General features: G+C 37.9%; 1 protein-coding gene across 2 annotated transcripts in view; it reads left to right on the top strand.

Moving 5' to 3' along the window:
• Positions 1 to 20,316, top strand: part of kcnh2b (potassium voltage-gated channel, subfamily H (eag-related), member 2b) — a 194,459-nt gene that overhangs the window by 97,612 nt on the left and 76,531 nt on the right. For both annotated transcript variants that reach the window (XM_084103525.1, XM_084103524.1), the window contains exons 3-5: positions 13,033 to 13,188; positions 14,196 to 14,687; positions 15,605 to 15,816. In XM_084103525.1, the coding sequence (XP_083959651.1) occupies positions 13,033 to 13,188; positions 14,196 to 14,687; positions 15,605 to 15,816 (860 nt within the window). The remainder of the gene's footprint in view (positions 1 to 13,032; positions 13,189 to 14,195; positions 14,688 to 15,604; positions 15,817 to 20,316) is intronic.

The raw sequence follows: 20,316 nt of genomic DNA, 5'->3' as shown, positions 1-20,316 counted from the left end.
CGTGTCGTTCTCTAACACGCGAGCGCCAGACGTGTCGTTCTCTAACACGCGAGCGCCAGACGTGTCGTTCTCTAACACGCGAGCGCCAGACGTGTCGTTCTCTAACACGCGAGAGCCAGACGTGTCGTTCTCTAACACGCGAGCGCTAGACGTGTCGTTCTCTAACACGCGAGCGCCAGACGTGTCGTTCTCTAACACGCGAGCGCCAGACGTGTCGTTCTCTAACACGAGCGCCAGACGTGTCGTTCTCTAACACGCGAGCGCCAGACGTGTCGTTCTCTAACACGCGAGCGCCAGACGTGTCGTTCTCTAACACGCGAGCGCCAGACGTGTCGTTCTCTAACACGCGAGCGCCAGACGTGTCGTTCTCTAACACGCGAGCGCCAGACGTGTCGTTCTCTAACACGCGAGCGCCAGACGTGTCGTTCTCTAACACGCGAGCGCCAGACGTGTCGTTCTCTAACACGCGAGCGCCAGACGTGTCGTTCTCTAACACGCGAGCGCCAGACGTGTCGTTCTCTAACACGCGAGCGCCAGACGTGCCGTTCTCTAACACGCGAGCGCCAGACGTGCCGTTCTCTAACACGCGAGCGCCAGACGTGTCGTTCTCTAACACGCGAGCGCCAGACGTGTCGTTCTCTAACACGCGAGAGCCAGACGTGTCGTTCTCTAACACGCGAGCGCCAGACGTGCCGTTCTCTAACACGCGAGCGCCAGACGTGCCGTTCTCTAACACGCGAGCGCCAGACGTGCCGTTCTCTAACACGCGAGCGCCAGACGTGTCGTTCTCTAACACGCGAGCGCCAGACGTGTCGTTCTCTAACACGCGAGCGCCAGACGTGTCGTTCTCTAACACGCGAGCGCCAGACGTGTCGTTCTCTAACACGCGAGCGCCAGACGTGTCGTTCTGTAAACGTTCTCCTCTCGATGTTGTTTTCTGTGAAGCTCTCGGTCTGAAGAGAAGCTTCTCTCTGTTGACGAGTGTGGAGATGAGACTCGTTCAAGGCCTGCGTTTATTTCCTCCTGTCCTCGTAATAATAAACCTGTCAAGAGGACAAACTCCCTCCATTTACACTCATCTCAGTCTTACAGACGGAAAATGAGATTTGGAATCGGTTATGGGGAATGAAAAGAAGAAGTGTGTGTTTGAGTCTCCGCTGGCTTTGACCTTCACAGTCGCTGGGTAAATTAACTCTTATAATTCATAATCGTGATTGGGGCCACTAATATCCAGTATGGACACTTTGAAAGGCAATTTCAAATAGATTTCATATGTAAAGCTTTATAAATGTAACACATTATTATTATTATTGTTCCTTCAGTCAGGCATGAAGCTTCGGCTGCTTTCATTCATAGAGAGAGCTGATGATGTAATAATTTAAAGCAAGGACATATGAAACTGCACAGAATGAAATTAAAAAGGCTTGGGTAATAATTTTCTTGGCAGAAAGTTAATGCACATATTATACATATATAATATTATATGCTTTTTATAATATATATTTAATTTTGGATTTAAATCATATATAATTATAGATTTTTTATAATATATATTTTAATATATTTTATTAATTTATTTTATTTAATGTATTTCTCAATTTTGTGTAAAATTAAAATACCTAGTTAAAAAGCTAACTTGTATAATATTTTATATAATATTATTATGTTTAATTATAATACCAATTTTAATGTTTAATATTTTTATTTAATGCATTAAATACTCATATTTATATATTTTATGATTATATCAATGTTTAAATAGCTAGCTTTGCGTGGCTATATTGAGCCGATAATCCCAACAAAACACCTGTGTCAAAGTATATTGTGTCACAATATATCGCAACACAAAAATGCAACAATATGTGTTGTGTATAGTTACAAAAATAAAAATAAAATGGTAAAATCTGTGCGCACAGCCACACACACCCGAACCGCAAAGGGAGAGAGGTGTGTGTGTTTCAGACAGCGCTCGAACACTGAATTAATTCCTCTTTTGCATTTTCTTGCACTTGAACGGACACACACACACACAATGATGTCTAAACACCGTCTCTGCGAGTGTTCTCTCGGTCCTGTCAGTGAACAGCTGAGAAAGAAACCGGATGTGTGTCGGGTTTATTCGTCTTAAAGTGACAGTAGCCTCTAATATTCCTGCTGTCGTCTGTCATTTATAGTCCCGTCATTTTATGAAAAAAGGTTAAACAAATTGCAACAGAAGCAAACTCAACTGATTCTGTATCCTCAATATGTCCTGAGTAAGGAAAGAAAGTCCCGGAGAATCCCATTAGGGGAAAGTTTCGAAAAAGACCCAAATATACCCTATTCACATGAGAAAGAGAATGAATAGGCGTATGAATAGGGTATATTTGGGTCTTTTTCGAAACTTTCCCCTAATGGGATTCTCCGGGACTTTCTTTCCTTACTCAGGACATATTGATGATACAGAATCAGCTGAGTTTGCTTCTGTTGCAATTTGTTCAAGGTTGACCCCCATTTTGGCTTAAAATGACTGGACTAAAATGTTAATAAAACAACAAAATACAGCTTTAACAATTTAATTTCTACAGTGTACAAATAGTGTTATTTTACATTTGATTACTAATGTCTATACCTGAACACCACTGTTAGACTTTGTAACTTTGATTATTTAGTGTTAATCTCTGCTTGTAATGTGTGTATTTGCTCTTATTTTATCACTGACTGTTCACTTGTTTTTAATAATGTGTGAACTTTATCAGTTAGGCTAGTAGTGTTTGATGTAGTATCGAAGAACTTCCAAGTGATAATAAATGATAAGCAAAGTTTTTGTTTCTTTTCTTTTGTTTGCTGATCTGAAAAATGATCCAATCCGTGGCTCAAAAACTGTAAAAGATCCGAACTGTGAATTTTGTGATCGGTTGCACCGCTATGTACTGCACATTTCTGCAAATGTAGTAAATCATGTACGTATCTCTCACACACACACACACACACACACACACACACACACACACACACACACAGAGAGTATTCATGACAGAAATCTGAGTAGTAGTATTCTAAACATCTCGATCTGTCACCATGTTCCTGCTCCTGTCTCGTCCACACGCGTGTGTGTGTGTGTGTGTGTGTGAGCCGTCAGAGAGTCTCCTGTGACCAGCTTAACCAGTCCTCTGTCCTCAGACCCGGTTCTCCTCATCTCTGGGTAATGGCGAGTCTGCTCCTCCGGCCCGTACGGCGAGACACACGTGATGAGGCTCTCGTTCCCCTGGAGCTTCGGCTGCTGTCAGCGGGCGAGTTAATGAGGAGCCGCTCGTTTGAGCTCTGGACTAATTGGAGCTGAGCGTCGGTTCAGAGACGGGTCTGCGTCAGAGCGGGTCGCTGCTGTAGCTCGGGTCGTCTCAGTGACAGTGGCTCACGAGGGCCGTTTTACTGGAGATGAGGAGCTGGGGCTTCTGGGAGATTTGGAGAGTTTTTCTCCTGAATAAAATGTGCGTTGAAAAGTTGAGGATGTTAAAAAGCTGAAGTGAAGCAATCAGGCGTTACACACAGCACTAGTGTGCTCATCTGGACAGATGTTGGACCTGTAACTAGTGTGTGTGTGAGTGTGTGTGTGAGAGAGAGAGTGTGTGTGTTTGTGACAAAATGTCACACGATATATCAGCCAGCATATAAATGATAATAAAATAAGGCTGATATATTAAAGCTGATAAATAAAGGATTATTTCCTTCATCTGAGACGCTTCAGATGTTCAACATGATGGTTTGAGTTTCTTGAAATATGATTGGAATCACTTCAAAAAAGGAAAATACAGTGAAGTTCAACATGTTCTGTCATATAACTACATACAATTATCATGAGAATGATGGCCTTTAATTGTGAGACTTTTGTTTTTGTAATCAGGCTCTCAAAAATTATTTAAAAATTTGGATGTAGATTTATCAGCCAATATATCGGTTATCGGCTTTCAAATATAAAGAATTATCGCTGTTGAACAAAATTTTCATATCGGTGCATCACTAACAAGGATGTGTGTGCATGTTCATAATCACAGCAGATATGAATTGCTATTTCACACTTCAGAGTAACACCTCTTTTCTACACACACACACACACACACACACACACACACACATAGCAGAGATTCACCTGATATTTGCATTTACTTTATGTAAATCTCCCAGAAACCCACCGAGTATTTGCATGTAAAAGTCCTGAATATTATAAACTCAACATCTGCCGCCTGATATTTACATGAACGTGTGTTAGTGTCACGTGACATTAACACACCGCAGATCCGTCACGGTCACATGAGGACACTGCATTAAAATTGACATTTCGCTCAATTCTCAATCTTAAATGGTTTCTTGTGTTCACAGAGTTTGTTGCAATGCATTCTGGGATTGCATCAGGACATGTGATGCTGCCAAAACGACTGACTATCGCCTCACATCACAGGATTTCAGAGATGCGGATACACAGTTTTCTGCTGATGTTGCAGTGATTTATCTTACTCAACATGTGTAGAAAGACCTCGTTAGCGTAGCGCTGATGTTCAGAAGCGAGTTTAGATCTGCAGCCGTCAGTTTCCTCCACCAGGCATCAGACATCTGTAATTGGACACGATTATCTTCAGGCGGTTCAGTCGCACAGCATTAGTGCTGTTCACTTCCTGTGGCACTTCCTGTTCCTGTTCCTGTTTCTTTAAAGCTCGATGTTTACTGTACAATTTATCTCACAATGTTGTGATCATATATCAGTATCACTATAAAATGTTGTTATTATTATTAATAAATAAAATTAAGTTACAGAATAAGGAATATTGGTATTGTAATATTTCAATGTAAAATGTAATGTAATATGTAAGAAAAAAATTATATTATTAATACAATTATATTACAGTAAAAAAGTAAAATTGCAAAATCAAGCTTTTATTTTGGTGGAAAACCACAGGGGGCTTTAAAGCTTATTAATTATTATGTAATCTAATTAAATGAATTTAATATTTGATATTTGCACTAAGCCATAATACAATAAACCATCGTTTCTGAGTACTTTTGAAGGTTATTTAGGCCATATGCAGTTTAAATACTAAATATGTAAAGTTTGATATTTTAAGTCTTTTAAGTCTATTAAGTCTTGCGTTATTGAAACTCTGTAAATTGATGCTTGATGTGCCTGGAGTAAATGTTTGTCTGTGCAAAACACTTTTTTATTGTGTGTGTTTGTTCAAGTATTTGTTAATGTGTCCTGAGTGGATACTAGAACGACAAACAAAACTTAGAGACGTTTAAACCCTTGAGATGTCCAGATGGATGCTAATGAAAGAGGAGCCCGTGTAAACAGACTGAAGACGTGTGTGTGTGTGTGTGTGTGTGTGTGTGTGTGTGTGTGTGTGTGTGTGTGTGTGTATGAGAGGGGCAACAGATCGCTATCATGAATCAGCGCTGTTAGCAGGAGGAAACGCATTTCATCTTTGGATGAGCTCTTAAAGTTGATAATGTTTCTGTGTGATCATGAAGAAGCTCCAGTTCTTCTCGATATCAGTGTCAGTGTTTCTGAACTCCTGAAACGCCTCCATTGTATCTTGAGTTTCTTCCAGAACGAACACGTCACAATATTCCTCATTATAATAATTCATGCGCAGAATAAAGGGGCGGGGCCTGGTTGAGTTAGTTAGTAGTGTGTTAAACTGGCGGTTATGGTAATTAGGGGCGGGGCTTTCCCAAACACACTCGAAGCGCTCGACCAATCACAACACACTGCTCCAGCCGACCAATCAGAGCACAGTGTGCTTTTCAGAAGGAGGGGCTTCATAGAGACAGGAAGTAAACAGAGCGTTACTGACAGACTGGGAAGAGAGGAGCCGCAACAATGGAGAATATGAGGAAAATAATCAACATTCAAGCAGGAAAACCTGTTCTAGTAGAGCCTGAAACAACACCAAGACTAGGAATAGAATGGCTTCTTTAATACACAGTTTCAGAATACAGAGAGTCAGCTGGTCATTATCGTAAAATAAACCCCAAAGAGGTTTTGTGCTTCACATCACCCTATTGAGTTTATTTAGCTCTATATTACATTATTATTATATTTTTATTATCCCCTTATAAACACCATTTATGTGCATCTCCTTGTAAAATCTGACCGATTTGAAATGCTTCTGCTTTGTTGTCCTGAATCTAAAGCAAATCATCTGTTGCTCTTGTCTTGTAACTTTTACTCATCAGCGGCTCCGCTGGGTCCAGTGAAACTCCGAGGAAGACGCTGTGGATGTGAAGGCTTGAAGTGAAGGTTATGCTCATTTGTGAGGGAGCGAGAGCCCAATTAGGCCTGGAGGGAGATGTCGAACGTCTCTCTCGGTGTTTTTATGTGCTAATGAGAAACCCTGGACCATTCCCGCTCTAATACACACTTTGGAGATGGACGATCAATTAACTTTTGAGGAAAAGTGTTTTATTTCTCCTCTTCAGTGTGGCAAAGTTATACTGAAGCTGAGCCAAACAGGTTTCCTCAACTCCGTCCCTCATTGGTCAGTCAAACACGTAGTCCCGCCCCCAAACTCCTCTCATTGGTTGAATCAAAAGATCTGAGCCTGTAGAAATTGCAGCAGCTTTGAGATATTTTTGGAGGCTGTTGTGAAGTTATAATATCTTTAGAAAGCAGATAAGATTGTTTAGCTTGTATTTGTCTTGAGTGATTACAGCAATATACATATCTTGTAAACATCTGATCTTCACTAGTTAAATATCAACAGGTCATGTGACCCATGACAACCAATCACTGAATGAAACCTGAGCTCATTTGAATACAGATGGGTGAATGTTCATTGAACAGACCATCTGCTGGTCGCCTACAAAAGAGAAGGAGAGAAAGAGAGAGAGGGGGAGAGAGAGAGAGAGAGAAGAGAGAGAGAGAGAGAGAAGAGAGAGAGAGAGAGGAGAGAGAGAGGAGAAAGAGGAGAGGGAGAGAGAGAGAGAGAGAGGAGAAAGAGGAGAGGGAGAGAGAGAGAGAAGAGAGAGAGAGAGAGAGGAGAAAGAAGAGAGAGAGTGAGAGAGAAGAAAGAGAGAGAGAGAATGAGAGAGAGAGGAGAGAGAGAATGAGAGAGAGAGAGAGAGAATGAGAGAGAGAGAGAGAGCATCTTACTGCACTCCTCCTTACTATCAGAAGTACCATGCTATTACCATGTTTTTGAACATGATACTATGGTAATAATAGTACATGTAAATGCCATGGTGCGTGAATATTGCAATATCATACAATATATCTTTAAGGATCTTCTCAGTGCAGATCTCTGAGCTCAGATCAGCTGATCCATATGGCTGTGTTAGTATTTCACTGGAATTATGGGTGATTTTCCCCAGCATTTTGTTGGTATTAATGTTAACTAAAATAGGGGTGATTTTCGCTGTAATTATGTGAATTTTTGCTGTTATCATTGGTGATTTTCTCCAGAATTATAGGTGTTTTTCAACCAATTTTTTGTTGGTATTAATGTTGATTTTTCACTGCACCTTATGAGTTATTTTCACTATAATAGGGGTGATTTTTGCTGGCTTTTCAGTGATTTTTCAAAGTGTTTATGATATTTATGTCTAGCTCTTTCTAATTTGATTTTAAGTAGCATTGGTTGATACTTGGTCATCATGGACCTGAGTGAAACCTGCTGACCCTCCTTCCGCTCCAGGATTAAATTAGCTTGTTGAACTGATGTAACGGTGATTTTTCATCATATTATAGATGCTGACAGGATCAAGATGCTCAAAATGTCCACAGTGAACACATGACCCCACATTTGTTGATTACAGCGTGAGGTAATCATCATCATCATCATCAGTAATCAGCAGCATAACCATCATTAATGAGTGAGACTCTCCTGCCCTCTAGTGTTGAGCTCATGATCTCACACACACACACACACACACACACACACACACACACACTTCTGCTACACTAGTATACATCAGTGTTCAAGAGTGTGCTTCAAATAATCATTCTCCATCACTTGGACTATGCTCTGGTGTTTTATCTGTTTTTATTGGCCTTTATAATATTGCGAAGCTTGTTTTATATAATAAAAATGAGTATATATAAATATTATTATTGTTATTATTTTCCCAGAGTTTCTTATCTACTTACACATTCTAGGAAGTTTTACTTTGCCATTATTGGCTTTGGCTGCTTGTTTTTCTTTCTCTTTTATCTCTTTTATTTTTCATTTTTGGAACAATGTGTGTTGTAAAAAGCACTATACAAATAAATGAAATGGATTAACCTCTATTTTAAGCCTAGGTTAAGCAATGTTTCACACTTGTAATCCTGGCATTACTTTTAATTAATAAGGTGAAATATAAACTGCAGGTTAATGCAGGATTTCATTAACCCTGGGTTAAATACGGTCTTAAATTAGCGACTTTTAAAGGGAGAAAAAAGAAAAAGTGATGATTAAGAATCATCTGAAGGATCATGTGACACTGAAGACTGGAGGAATGATGCTGAAAATTCACAGGAATAAATTACACTCTCATAGAAAACAGTTATTTTAAACTCTAATAATATTTCGCAATATTACTGCATGAAAAAAATTCGTTCAAACTCAATAAAAAATACAATCCATCCATCATTCAAAATTCTGACCGTACATATCAGATGATTCTCCAACAGAGCATCTGGTCTAAGGAGGAGTCACATGTTTCTCTCTGTTTTCTCTGTAATAGAGAGAGTTATAGCCAGAATATTAAAACCTGATCTGAATACACACATTTAAATTCTTCTCTTTACCATCTGATCGAATGATTGAGGTTGAATAAGAATTTTGTCTTTGATTTATTTTATTTTATTTTATTTATATTTATATTTATAAGACATTGCGAGTCAGTTGTTGATTTATAAAGGTTGCTCTTGTCCACCAGGTGGCGTTGTGTCCCTCGTAATGAACAATGCATGCAAACACAGAGCGGATAAACCATCCTGCTGCAGAATCAGTCCTGTGTTGCTTCTAGACTTCTCAGAGAAAAATTAATATTGCTCAGTGATTAATCTTTCATAGCTCACATATATAATGTTTTAAGTGTTAAATTCCTCTGAGAAATAATAACACTCAAATGAGTCACTGGTCGTGAGTAGAGCTGCTGAATTTGGTTTAAAAGAGATCATGATTCTCCCACGATTCTTACTAAACAAAATAACGTGTAACTTACTAGAAATTCTGACAAAATCTTAATTTCTGCAGTCTATTTAAAGCATGTAATTAATTTTGTGTAATTAAGCATGTAATTAATTTGGGTGAGTGAATGATTCAACGACTCACTCATAAAGACATCACTTGTTTCGTTACTGGATGAATCAGCGTTTTTGAACAAATCTCTTGAATGAATGATTCAACGACTCACTCATAACGACTTGTTTCGTTACTGGATGAATCAGCGTTTCTGAACGAATCTCTTGAATGAATGATTCAACGACTCACTCATAAAGACTTGTTTCGTTACTGGATGAATCAGCGTTTCTGAACGAATCTCTTGAATGAATGATTCAACGACTCACTCATAAAGACTCGTTTCATTACTGGATGAATCAGCGTTTCTGAACGAATCTCTTGAATGAATGATTCAACGACTCACTCATGAAGACTTGTTTCATTACTGGATGAATCAGCGTTTCTGAACGAATCTCTTGAATGAATGATTCAACGACTCATTAATTTTTTAACAGTCACTTGTCGCCACCTACTGGTGTAACGATGTGATTAAGACAATCATTATTTGAAACATCGTTAGTTTCAAACTGTGATTTACTCTATATTGATCACAGCCGTAGACATCAGTGTTTATATCTAAGCTATACATTTTTATCCCAGTTTTATTTAAATTACGATAAACTATTTTTAATATATAGTTTTAGTTAACAACAACAACTCTGTAATCCACACTCACATCTTTGATACAGGGACAGGAATCACATCATGAGGTCTCGGGTCACAGCAGGTCATTCTGGGATTCTTTCAAATCCTTCCACATCCACTGTAATCCTCAATAAAACAGTGGGATTACCGGGATCATCAGGTGTCAGGATGGTGCAGTATGTCAGATGATGTTTGATTAGTGTTGCTGTCACTCATGCACTGAATCTCCATGACGATAAACATCAGTAATGAAGATGTTTGAGTGAAACTGAAAATATACAGATTGAATCAATTTGGGGGCGGGGCTTGATTTTATTCTTCATAATTTGATTGGCTGGTGAGAAGTGCACAGTAAGACCAGAGACATTCATTAAAGGGACAGTTCACCCGAATTTACTCAAACTCACGTCATTAAAACTCAATATGGCTTTCTTCTGTGAAACACAGAAGGTTTGATTCCCAACGTTCTTCAAAATGTTTTCTTTCTTGTTCCAGAAGAGAGAGACAGTCATACAGGTGTGGGACGACATGAGGGTGAGCAAATTATTTTTGAAATGCTTTTTGGGTGAACTGTGCCTTTAAGAACATGAGCTGGTTCATTTTCGATGGAAAATGTTCATAAACATATTCCAGAAAGTGAAAATCATATTATTATTATTTTATTTTATTGTCTTCTTTTCACAGTGACTGTTCACAATGCATTGTTTTTGTATTTATTTGTAATTTAAATATTATTTTGAACCTTAACTAGTTCACAAGAAGATTCCCCCTCATTGTAGTTGATCCGGATATTAATCCTGCATGTTGACTGTCAACCGAATTTTTTTCTTAATAATACTTAATAACAATAATATAATATAATACAGAATTAATTTAGAATCATTTTATTGTAGTTTTTTCATTGTTATTTGTGTCTGGTCAGAGTGTATGTCTTCTTCTCAGTGAATGTTCTCCATGCATTAAAAAAAAAAATTATCATAGAATTTTTTTGGGAACATTCAAATGTATGTCCTGATGTTTTTTCTCGTCTGTTTTATATTTATTTGCTCTGCCGTGTGTATTATTGTGTGTATTATTTAAGCAGGACTTCAGTGATTTGGGTCTCGGAGCACTTTGTTGGGATTATATAACCAGACATACTGAAGATGAAAATATACAGATGTAGTGTGTGTGTGTGTGTGTGTGTGTGTGTGTGTGTCTGTGAGTGCATGTGAGTGAGTGAGTGAGTGAGTGTGTGTGTGTGTGTGTGTGTGTGTGTGTGTGAGAGAGTATGTGTGAGAGAGTATGTGTGTGTGTGTGTGTGTGTGAGAGAGTATGTGTGTGTGTGTGTGTGTGAGAGAGAGTATGTATGTGTGTGTGTGTGTGTGTGTGTAGCATCTGAATCTTAGAGTGTATTAGTCCTGTAAAGTGGACAGAAGCGTAATGAATTGCAGTCAAATCCCTCGTCCTGACTCTTAATCTGCACATGTGTGTGTTCAGCGTGTTCATCTGTGTGTTTAGATGCTGCCGTCGGGATTATGTGTTTTCAGGACAAGGTTTCCCGTCAATAGGGCTTTTAGTAGGTATTGTTATGTATGCATTCGTTCATACAGTCACAACAGCCGTTTCCGTTTGTTCCCCGCTATAACTTAATATCTGCATATTCATATCGGTGTACCAGACCACGATTCAGACGCAGCAGGAATGCTTTTTTAACTCCTTTCCACACATTTCCAAGTGGAACAAAAACTCTGAGGGAAAAACAGATCTTGATCAGTGATTAGACGGTGAACAGTGACGGTGGTTAATGAATAAGATGTTCTGATGAGGTCAGTCATTTCAGAGAACCGGGAGACGTGATACTTGAGAATATCGTGCATTGATGAATCATGTCAGTTATGAATTCATATTGATTTTTCTCATTGTCATAGATTGTTATTGTACACTTTTGTTTGATTTATAGTCAAATCTGCATTGTGTTTATGTATGTTACCTTTAAATCGGATGTTTAAAACGTGTTTCTGCATTCGTCCCTCACTATATGAACTCTATACGATAAGAGGAAGATGTTTGTGCTCTTTTTCCACACACACACACACACACACACTCACACACACACACACAGATGGCATTAGTGGACCTGTAATCCGTGTGTGGTTTCTCTGGTCCGAGCACAGCTGGGATTACAGAGCGTCTCTGTCTCCGTGTGTGTGTGTCTCTGTTCACTGACGAGAGTCTGCTGTCCGTCACTCAGTCTGTCGCTTCTCTCGGGGTCCTGTTTGATTCTGTTCTCAGATCCAGGTAAGAGTGTGAGATTCACACATCAGCGTGTGTGAGATTAACTCACAGATGGTGTAAATCTGATGCTTCTGAAAGGTCAGAGTCAGGATTTGTGTGTTTATCTGATGTTGTGTGACTTTACTGGTCAGTTATAGTGGATGTACTGGGATCTTTATGATTGTACAGATTTGTTAAAAATGTAAAAAAAAGTTGTTATTTTGCCCGACTTCAATATCATGTGATGTGTATGTTTTGATTTATTATGATATCTAATCATTAGGGATGCACGATATATATCAGCCACCATATCGGTATCGGCCGATATACGTATGTTCATTTTTAATGTTATAGTTTTCGGTATGAATTATCGGTTGTCATTATCAGCCAAAATGTTCATATCGGTGCATCGCTACTAAGCGTGCATCTCTACTTTTTCGAATGTGTTTTCGTCATGTAGCCGCACACACACCAACACACGGTGTTCGTAATCAGGCTTAATTTTGCTGGCAGATGATAGTTGTTCACTTAACTAGGATTCCCATGATTCAATAGTATGCTTTAGTTCCACCAGATCAGGCGGTCACACTAAAACATTTGCGACCAAAAATTATATTTTTGCTGAGATCGCCACTGGCAACAATATAAATGTGCATGTTATGGTTAAAAATTGCATTTAATTGATCAAGTTAATTATATAAATGTATTTCTAATAAAATTCCACTTTGTATTTGCAATTTAGAAAATATGCATAATAACTAAGCAAATTTCTTCATGTGTGGTTATTAAACTACAACATTGATGGAGACCAAATACTTTGTTAATGAAGTTATTTATAAGGATGCATGTAAGTGAATGTCTCTCTCTCTCTCTCTCTCTCTCTGTCTCACAGGTGTGTGTTTCCTGTGTTTGGTGGATGTGGTTCCTGTAAAGAATGAAGATGGCGTGGTGATCATGTTTATTCTGAACTTTGAGGTCATGCCGGACGATAAACTGCACGACCCGCAGGATCTCAATCACAAGCTGCCTCTGCTGTGGCGCCACTCCAGTACGTCATGCGCCTTCTCTCATTAAACGCTACATCTGTGAACATCACTTTAAACCATTACCTTAATTAGCACACATCATGAGAAAAAGGACACTTTACACAAACTAAGCTGCAAACACGGCCCAATCAGAAATATATTTTTTTATTTATATATATATATATATTCTTTCTTCCATTTTAAAATCCTTATCCAGTTATCACGAGTGACTGTAATGGAAAGGTCATGCAAATTCAGCTCATTAACATATGACCGCCCTCATTTAAATATTACGGTATCACTTTACAATAAGGTTCATTAGTTTACATTAACTACCTTAGTTAACATGGACTAAGAATGAACAACACTTCTACAGCATTTATTAATCTTAGTTAATGTTAATTTCAACATTTACTAAAATGTTTTTAAAATCAAAGGTTGTGTTTGTTAATATTAATGTAATGTGAACTAACATGAACAAACAATGAACAGCTGTATTTTTATTAACCAACATTATCAAAGGTTAATAAATCCTGTAACAAATGTATTGCTCATTGTTAGTTCATGTTAGTAAATGCATTAATGTTAACTAATGAACCTTATTGTAAAGTGTTATCAATATTACTAACATTTAGCAACTTCAGTGACTGTCTTCAGCTGGGTTTTTGTAACATATTTCACATGCAAAAATGTTAGCCAGTCACAAAAGAGATAATTTACATAATAAAAACCATATTAAAACCTGCATGTGTGGTAAATGGTCATAAAAAGTCTCGACTTGAGTCTAATGTCTTGACGTTTCCTCCGTGTGTTTGTCTACCTTAAATTTAAAAAAAAAATGTGTCTTTCTCATCAAACGTCATTTAAATAAACTAATATTTTATTTTTATGAGCCCAAATATTCTAATACAATATTTTTGAAAAATGCCCATCCCTAATGAAAACCTGCATGTGTGGAAAATGTTCATAAAAGATGCAGAAAAAAAACAAAATGGTCTTGACGTTTCCTCTGTGTATTTGTCTGTCGCAGATCGAGCTCGAGGCATCCGTTTACGCCTCCCCCTCCTGAACTCCCGGAACAACAGTAAATCTTCTCTGCGGGAGGATCCCGAGACGGGCCAAGGAACGGGTTTCTCCAGCAGCTCCGGTCGACAGAGCCCCGAATCCCTGGCGCTGGGAGAACTCCTCTCGCTGCCAGAACACAAGCGTCCCTGTGTGGCCACCGGCTCCACCCGCTCCACCAGCCTCGTGACCCCACCGTCCTCCCGTAACCTGTTGGGCAGTGACCCCTCGTCTCCTCCTCCGGCCCCCCCGCACCCCATCACGCTGCCTCTGGGTCAGTCCTCGCCTCGACCGCACCGGCTCGACCTGGACGCCACGGTGTCCAACTGCAGCCTGAGCAACAGCCGCTCACGCGAGAGCTTTCACAGCATGCGTCGCGCGTCTTCAGTGGACGATATCGAGGCCATGCGGCCGGAATGGGAGCGGAAACACCGAACCCGACCCATATGCAGCAGCACGGGTGAGAAAACTGAGCTGGAAATGCATGATATTAAAAGTACCCTTGTAGTCAATCATTTTATACCTTAAAACTCACCAAAATTACATAGTTTTTTCCTCAAAATAAAATTTGGCATGTCTTAAAATATCTTGAATGTAACTCGACACCCTCGCCTCATTTAGTATGCGCGGTTCTATGAATATGCAAATGAGCCCCGCCTCCACTCACTCACTCAGCTCAGAGATCCACTGGTTGACGATCACACGTTGATCTGATTGGTTACAAGGTAGTTTGTGACGTCAGAAACACCAGCGATTTCAAAGCGTGTTTTTGAGACTGTCTTTGGTTCACTGCAGTTTTAAGGAGGAAATACTCAGCAATGGAGTCGACTTATGAATTTACACATGGTTTGTCTTAAAGCATATTAAAAACACCACATAGACACATAAACAACATTAAAAGCTGGATTCTCACCACAGGGTGAACACTTTAATATGTTACAAAAGATTCTATTTCAAATAAATTCTGTTCTTTTAAACTTTCTATTCATGAGAGAATCCTGAAAAATTAAATGTATCACAGTTTTCAACGTTGCTAATAATCATAAATCTTTCTTAAGCATCAAATCGTCATATTAGAATGATTTGTGTAGGATCATGTGACACTGAAGACTGGAGTAATGATGCTGAAAATTCAGCTTTGATCACAGGAATAAATGACACTTTTATACTAAAGTTTAATTTATTCCTGGATTTTGAATTTTCAGCATCATTACTCCAGCATTAGCATTAGCAAACAGAAGAGACTTGCAATTACAATTGCAAAAACCTTAATATCGTTCCAATCCCAAACGGTAGTGCAGATACAGTGTGATTTGCTAATAAAATACTGTAAAATGTCAAGAGTATTTCCCTTCAACACCCTGTTTCTTTCCTCAGGCGCCGTGAACAACAAGTCCAGCATCCTGAACTCTACCTCTGACTCAGATCTCATGCGTTACCGCGCGATCAGTAAAATCCCCCAGATCACGCTCAACTTCGTGGACTTTAAACCGGACCCGCTCATCTCCCTCCCGCCCGGAGAAATGGACATCATCGCTCCCTGCAAACTCATCGACCGCACACACAACGTCACAGAAAAAGTCACTCAGGTAAGACGGTTCTGCTCTTTATCCTAAAGTAGAAGAATGCCAGGTCATGAATAAATTAAAGGGGTCATCGGATGCAAAATTCACTTTTATATGGCGTTTGCATATAAATGTGTCTTTGCAGTGTGTGCACACAACCACCATACAATGATAAAAATCCAGTCACTCCTATGTCATATTGCTCATGCTCCGCCCACGACCACTGACGGACTGTCCTGTATTAGCATATTTCCCATATTAGCATATTTCCCATATTAGCATATTTCCTGTATTAGCATATTTCCCATATTAGCATATTTCTGCACTCAGCCATTTGTATTCTGTCCGCCAAGGCATCACTTTAGTGTCTTGTGTCGACACGCCCCACTGGGCTCATAAGTTGCTCATTATCATTTAAAGAGACATGCACCGAAACGGGTCGCTGTGAACAGAGCTGTTTTGAGGAGGTAAAAGGGTGTTGTTTTACACAAACATTGAGGAATTTTAACCAAAGTATGTTACAAACTTTACATGAAGACTCTAAAGAATCATCCCAACTTGTGCATCCGATGACCCCTTTAAAACTACAAAGCTGGAGGATTGACTCCAGAATCATTAGTGATGTTTTTAGCGTTGGCTGTCTCTGTGTGTTTGGGTTTTGAGACTGATTGAGATTGAGATGTTTGTTCTTCTGCTCTAAATGAGACGGTTCTTCTTTGGCTTTGCATGATGGCGAGAAAAACATCATGGAGAGATGTTGGCGGCCCAGATTAAACCTCTCTTCGCAAACGCTTTTGATCAAAGACAGTTTGTAAAGGAAGCTGTTGATGTTGGTCTTGATGTGATGAGGGTTTATCTGGCAAAGTTGAACTCGTATATCATTCTGTGTTTGAAGATGCAGTGATTAAACTTCACTGACTTTTACAACATACACTCTTATGAAAAATAAGTGTTCGAAAAGTAACCTTTCACTCACAAACGTCACACTCACTGACTCTCTTCTGTGGGACACAAATCCAGATGTTTACGATGCCATGAAGTCTCGAAGTATCAGCAATCTTATAATCATCATTGATCCAGCTATTAAAATTAAATCACGTGGTCTTCGGTCATTTTTTACTCCTTTTTGATCTCTGAACCCTATAGGTAGTTTTCTTTTCAAAATGTATTTTAATTTTTGAGTTTGTAAATTAAAAGTAAGTCAATTTAATTGACTTTACAAAAGTAAGTCAAAATTAATCAAATTACATTTCTCTAATCCAGAAGTTTATTATTTTTATTCAGAATTTCTACTTGATATTTTAGAGCCAGGCATAACTTGTAAAATGTATATTCATTATAAAAATGCTCAGGGCGTTTTAAATACTTTATTAAATGACATTTTTCTTCAGGTCTAGCCATCACAACTTTAAAATTAGGCTTCGTCACAAATCCAGGTTTTCCAAAACTTGGTCCTTCAAAGGAAACAAACAGTTTAGAATAACAATATCTTGATTTTTTTATTAAATTTTTTTCGCTTATTTTAACGATTGTTTGTCTGATTTTAAATCATTTTAAGTCATCCTGTTTGAGAACTGCTGCACTTTTATTATTTAACAAAGAACCTTTATTTTTAAGAGTGTAATGAAAGTCAGTTTCCAGATAAAGTTGTCGTCTGGAATGTATTTCTGTGTAAAGTGCATTGCATTTAATGCATTGCGTTCGAGGTAAACCTGTTCATGCATCGACTCCCTGGGAAACCTTGACCCATGACCTTGATGTTTGATGAATGACGCTGGATAGTAAACTCAGTAACTTCAGTGTCTGACCTCCTGCGCTTCATTCAGTCTTCATTAGAGAAGAGTTAAACGCTCATCTTTCCCCCCGGCGGACGTAACTGGGTTAATTTAATACTCACGACGCGTGACGCCCATGTGCTGATGCTCATCTCTGGCTGATTAAATGAAGAGGGCGGCTGGGATTGACGCTTCGTGATGAAACCATGACAGATGAGCATGTGCTTCTCAGAGCGTCACGGTCCTGCACACATGGTCACATGATCTGTGCATCTCCTTATGTTTCAGTAATGCAGCAGATCATCAGGTCATGTGACGTCCAGTTGTTTCATATGAAGCATATTCAATACATCCATGTTTAATACAAGTTCAATTCTATCAACAGCATTGGAGACATAATGATAATAAACACCATAAATTGTTATGCACATTTTTTAATTAATCTTTTTAAATAATTTTAATTATTTGTTAATTAATTTGTCCATACAAAAATGTGGTATTTGTACTGCAAAGTGTCGAAACTGAGAATTTATTTTTAAATAATATGTATGCCCAACTAATTTTAATATTTCTTACTTAATTATTTTATAAAGAATTGTGTTATTTGAATGGCAAAGAAAATAAGTACATTACTAAATTATTTGTGTGCATATTTTTGTTCATTATTTTTTAAACTAATTATAACATCTTTTCATTAATTGTGCCTTACAAAAATATGTTATTTGTACTGCAAAGGGTTTAAATTGAGAAAATGATTTGTATGCATAGCCTATTTTAAACATTTTTTTAAAACTATTTTTAACATTTTGTTAATTAATTAGTTTATAAAGAAATGTGTTATTTGAACTGCAAAGAAAATAATTACAATACTAAATAATTTTATGCATGTTTTTTTAATTAAAAAAAAATATATATATATTATATTTTCATTAATTGTTCCATACAAAAACAAGTCATTTAAAATGCAAATTATCTAAACTGAGAAAATAATCTGATGGAGAAAAAAAAAATTGTGAAAATGATGTGCATTTTTGTTTTTTCATAATAACACTTTAATTCTTCCATACAAAAATGCTACAAAGTGTCTAAATTGTCCTTCTAGGACTTTAGTTATTTGTCATTGATGCACTTCCTGTGGGCGGAGTTTTCTAGCTTATATCCTGAATCGTTTCACCTTTTAGAGGATATTTATTATTTAATACCTCGTCTTGAACTTGATTTAGATTAATAAGCATCAGATTGTGGGCAACCGTTATCATCCCTTCATCATAAACTGCTCTTTTTGTTGTAAGCTGTTGTCATGATGATGCTTATGATGTGATGACTTTAATTAGAGCGATTAGATCATCTCTAATCAGCGTGTGTGTGTGTGTGTGTGTGTGTGTCAGCGAGCGTTCGGCGTGTCACTTCCTGTCCCGTCCTCCACAGATAAAGCATAATGAAGCTGTTTCTAATCTGTCCACAGCAGGATTTAAGGAAGAATTCACTGTTGATTGCCGCAGTGAGTCTTTGTGAGATGAGTTTGTGTGTGACTGTGCATGTGTGTGTGTGTGTGTGTGTGTGTGTGTGTGTGTTGTGCTTTGAGCTTTTGTCCGCTGGATCAGACTGTGTATTGAGTCTATCAACTACACTACCTGTCGGGAGTTTGGATACACCTGCTGTTCATTATGACCAGTTTCAGTAATAATAATAATAAAAAGCATAAATAAAATAGAAAATAGAAATTAAAGTCTAGTAATGATAATGTCATCAATCATAATGTGTCACAAATAAAAACTCAGTAACACTTTACAATAAGCTTAATTAGTTAACATTAGTTGTTAACATGAACTAAGAACAAAACTTCTAAAGCATTTATTAATCTTAGTTCATATTAATTTCAACATTTACTAATACATTATTAAAATCAAAGGTTGTATTGGTTAACAATAATGTACTGTGAACTAACATGAACAAACAATGAACAGCTGTATTTTTAACATTAACAAAGATTAATAAATACTGTAACATATTTTGCTCATTGTTAGTTCATGTTAGTAAACACATTAACTAATGAACCTCACTGTAGAGTGATACCGGACTCTCTTATATTTGATCTTCTTCTGGGTCTAGATTCCCTCTGGACGTTCATGAGCTCTTCCTTCACCTCAAATCAAAGAGATTCATGTGTAAACTCTAATATCTGTGATTCTGGCAAACGTGTGTGTGTCCAAACTTCTGTCAGTGTGTGTGTGAACTCACTCAACAGGCTGAAAGCTTCAGAAACACACACACACACTGTTAATTTACGGAGGTTATCATATAACAGCGTAAAATAACATCTATATGTGTGATTTCCTCTCCAGTAACAGACAATATTGTGTTGTTTAGTTTGATGTGTGTGTTTCAGGTTTAAGAAATGAAAATACACTGGCCATTAAAAGTTCGGCATAATTCATTTGTTGTTCTCTTTATTTGATTTTTTTTAAAAACACAGTAAAAACAGTGAAATATTATTAGAATGCAAGTCATTAGTTTTCTATGTGAATATCTAGTAAAGTGTAATTTATTCCTGTGATCAAAGCTGAATTTTCAGCATCATTACTCCAGTCTTCAGTGCCACATGATCCTTCACAAATCACTCTAATATGATGATTTGATGATCATTTATGATTATTATCAGTGTTGAAAACAGTTCATATGTTTGTGGAAACCGTGATACATTTTTAAGGATTCTTCGATAAATAGAAAGTTCAAAGGAACCGCATTT

Source organism: Abramis brama, assembly GCF_963993115.1.
Source record: "Abramis brama genome assembly, chromosome: 24".
In the NCBI taxonomy this organism is placed as follows: Eukaryota; Metazoa; Chordata; class Actinopteri; order Cypriniformes; family Leuciscidae; genus Abramis; species Abramis brama.
Note: the sequence above shows the minus strand (reverse complement) of the source record. Positions and strands in the feature narration are given on the sequence as shown.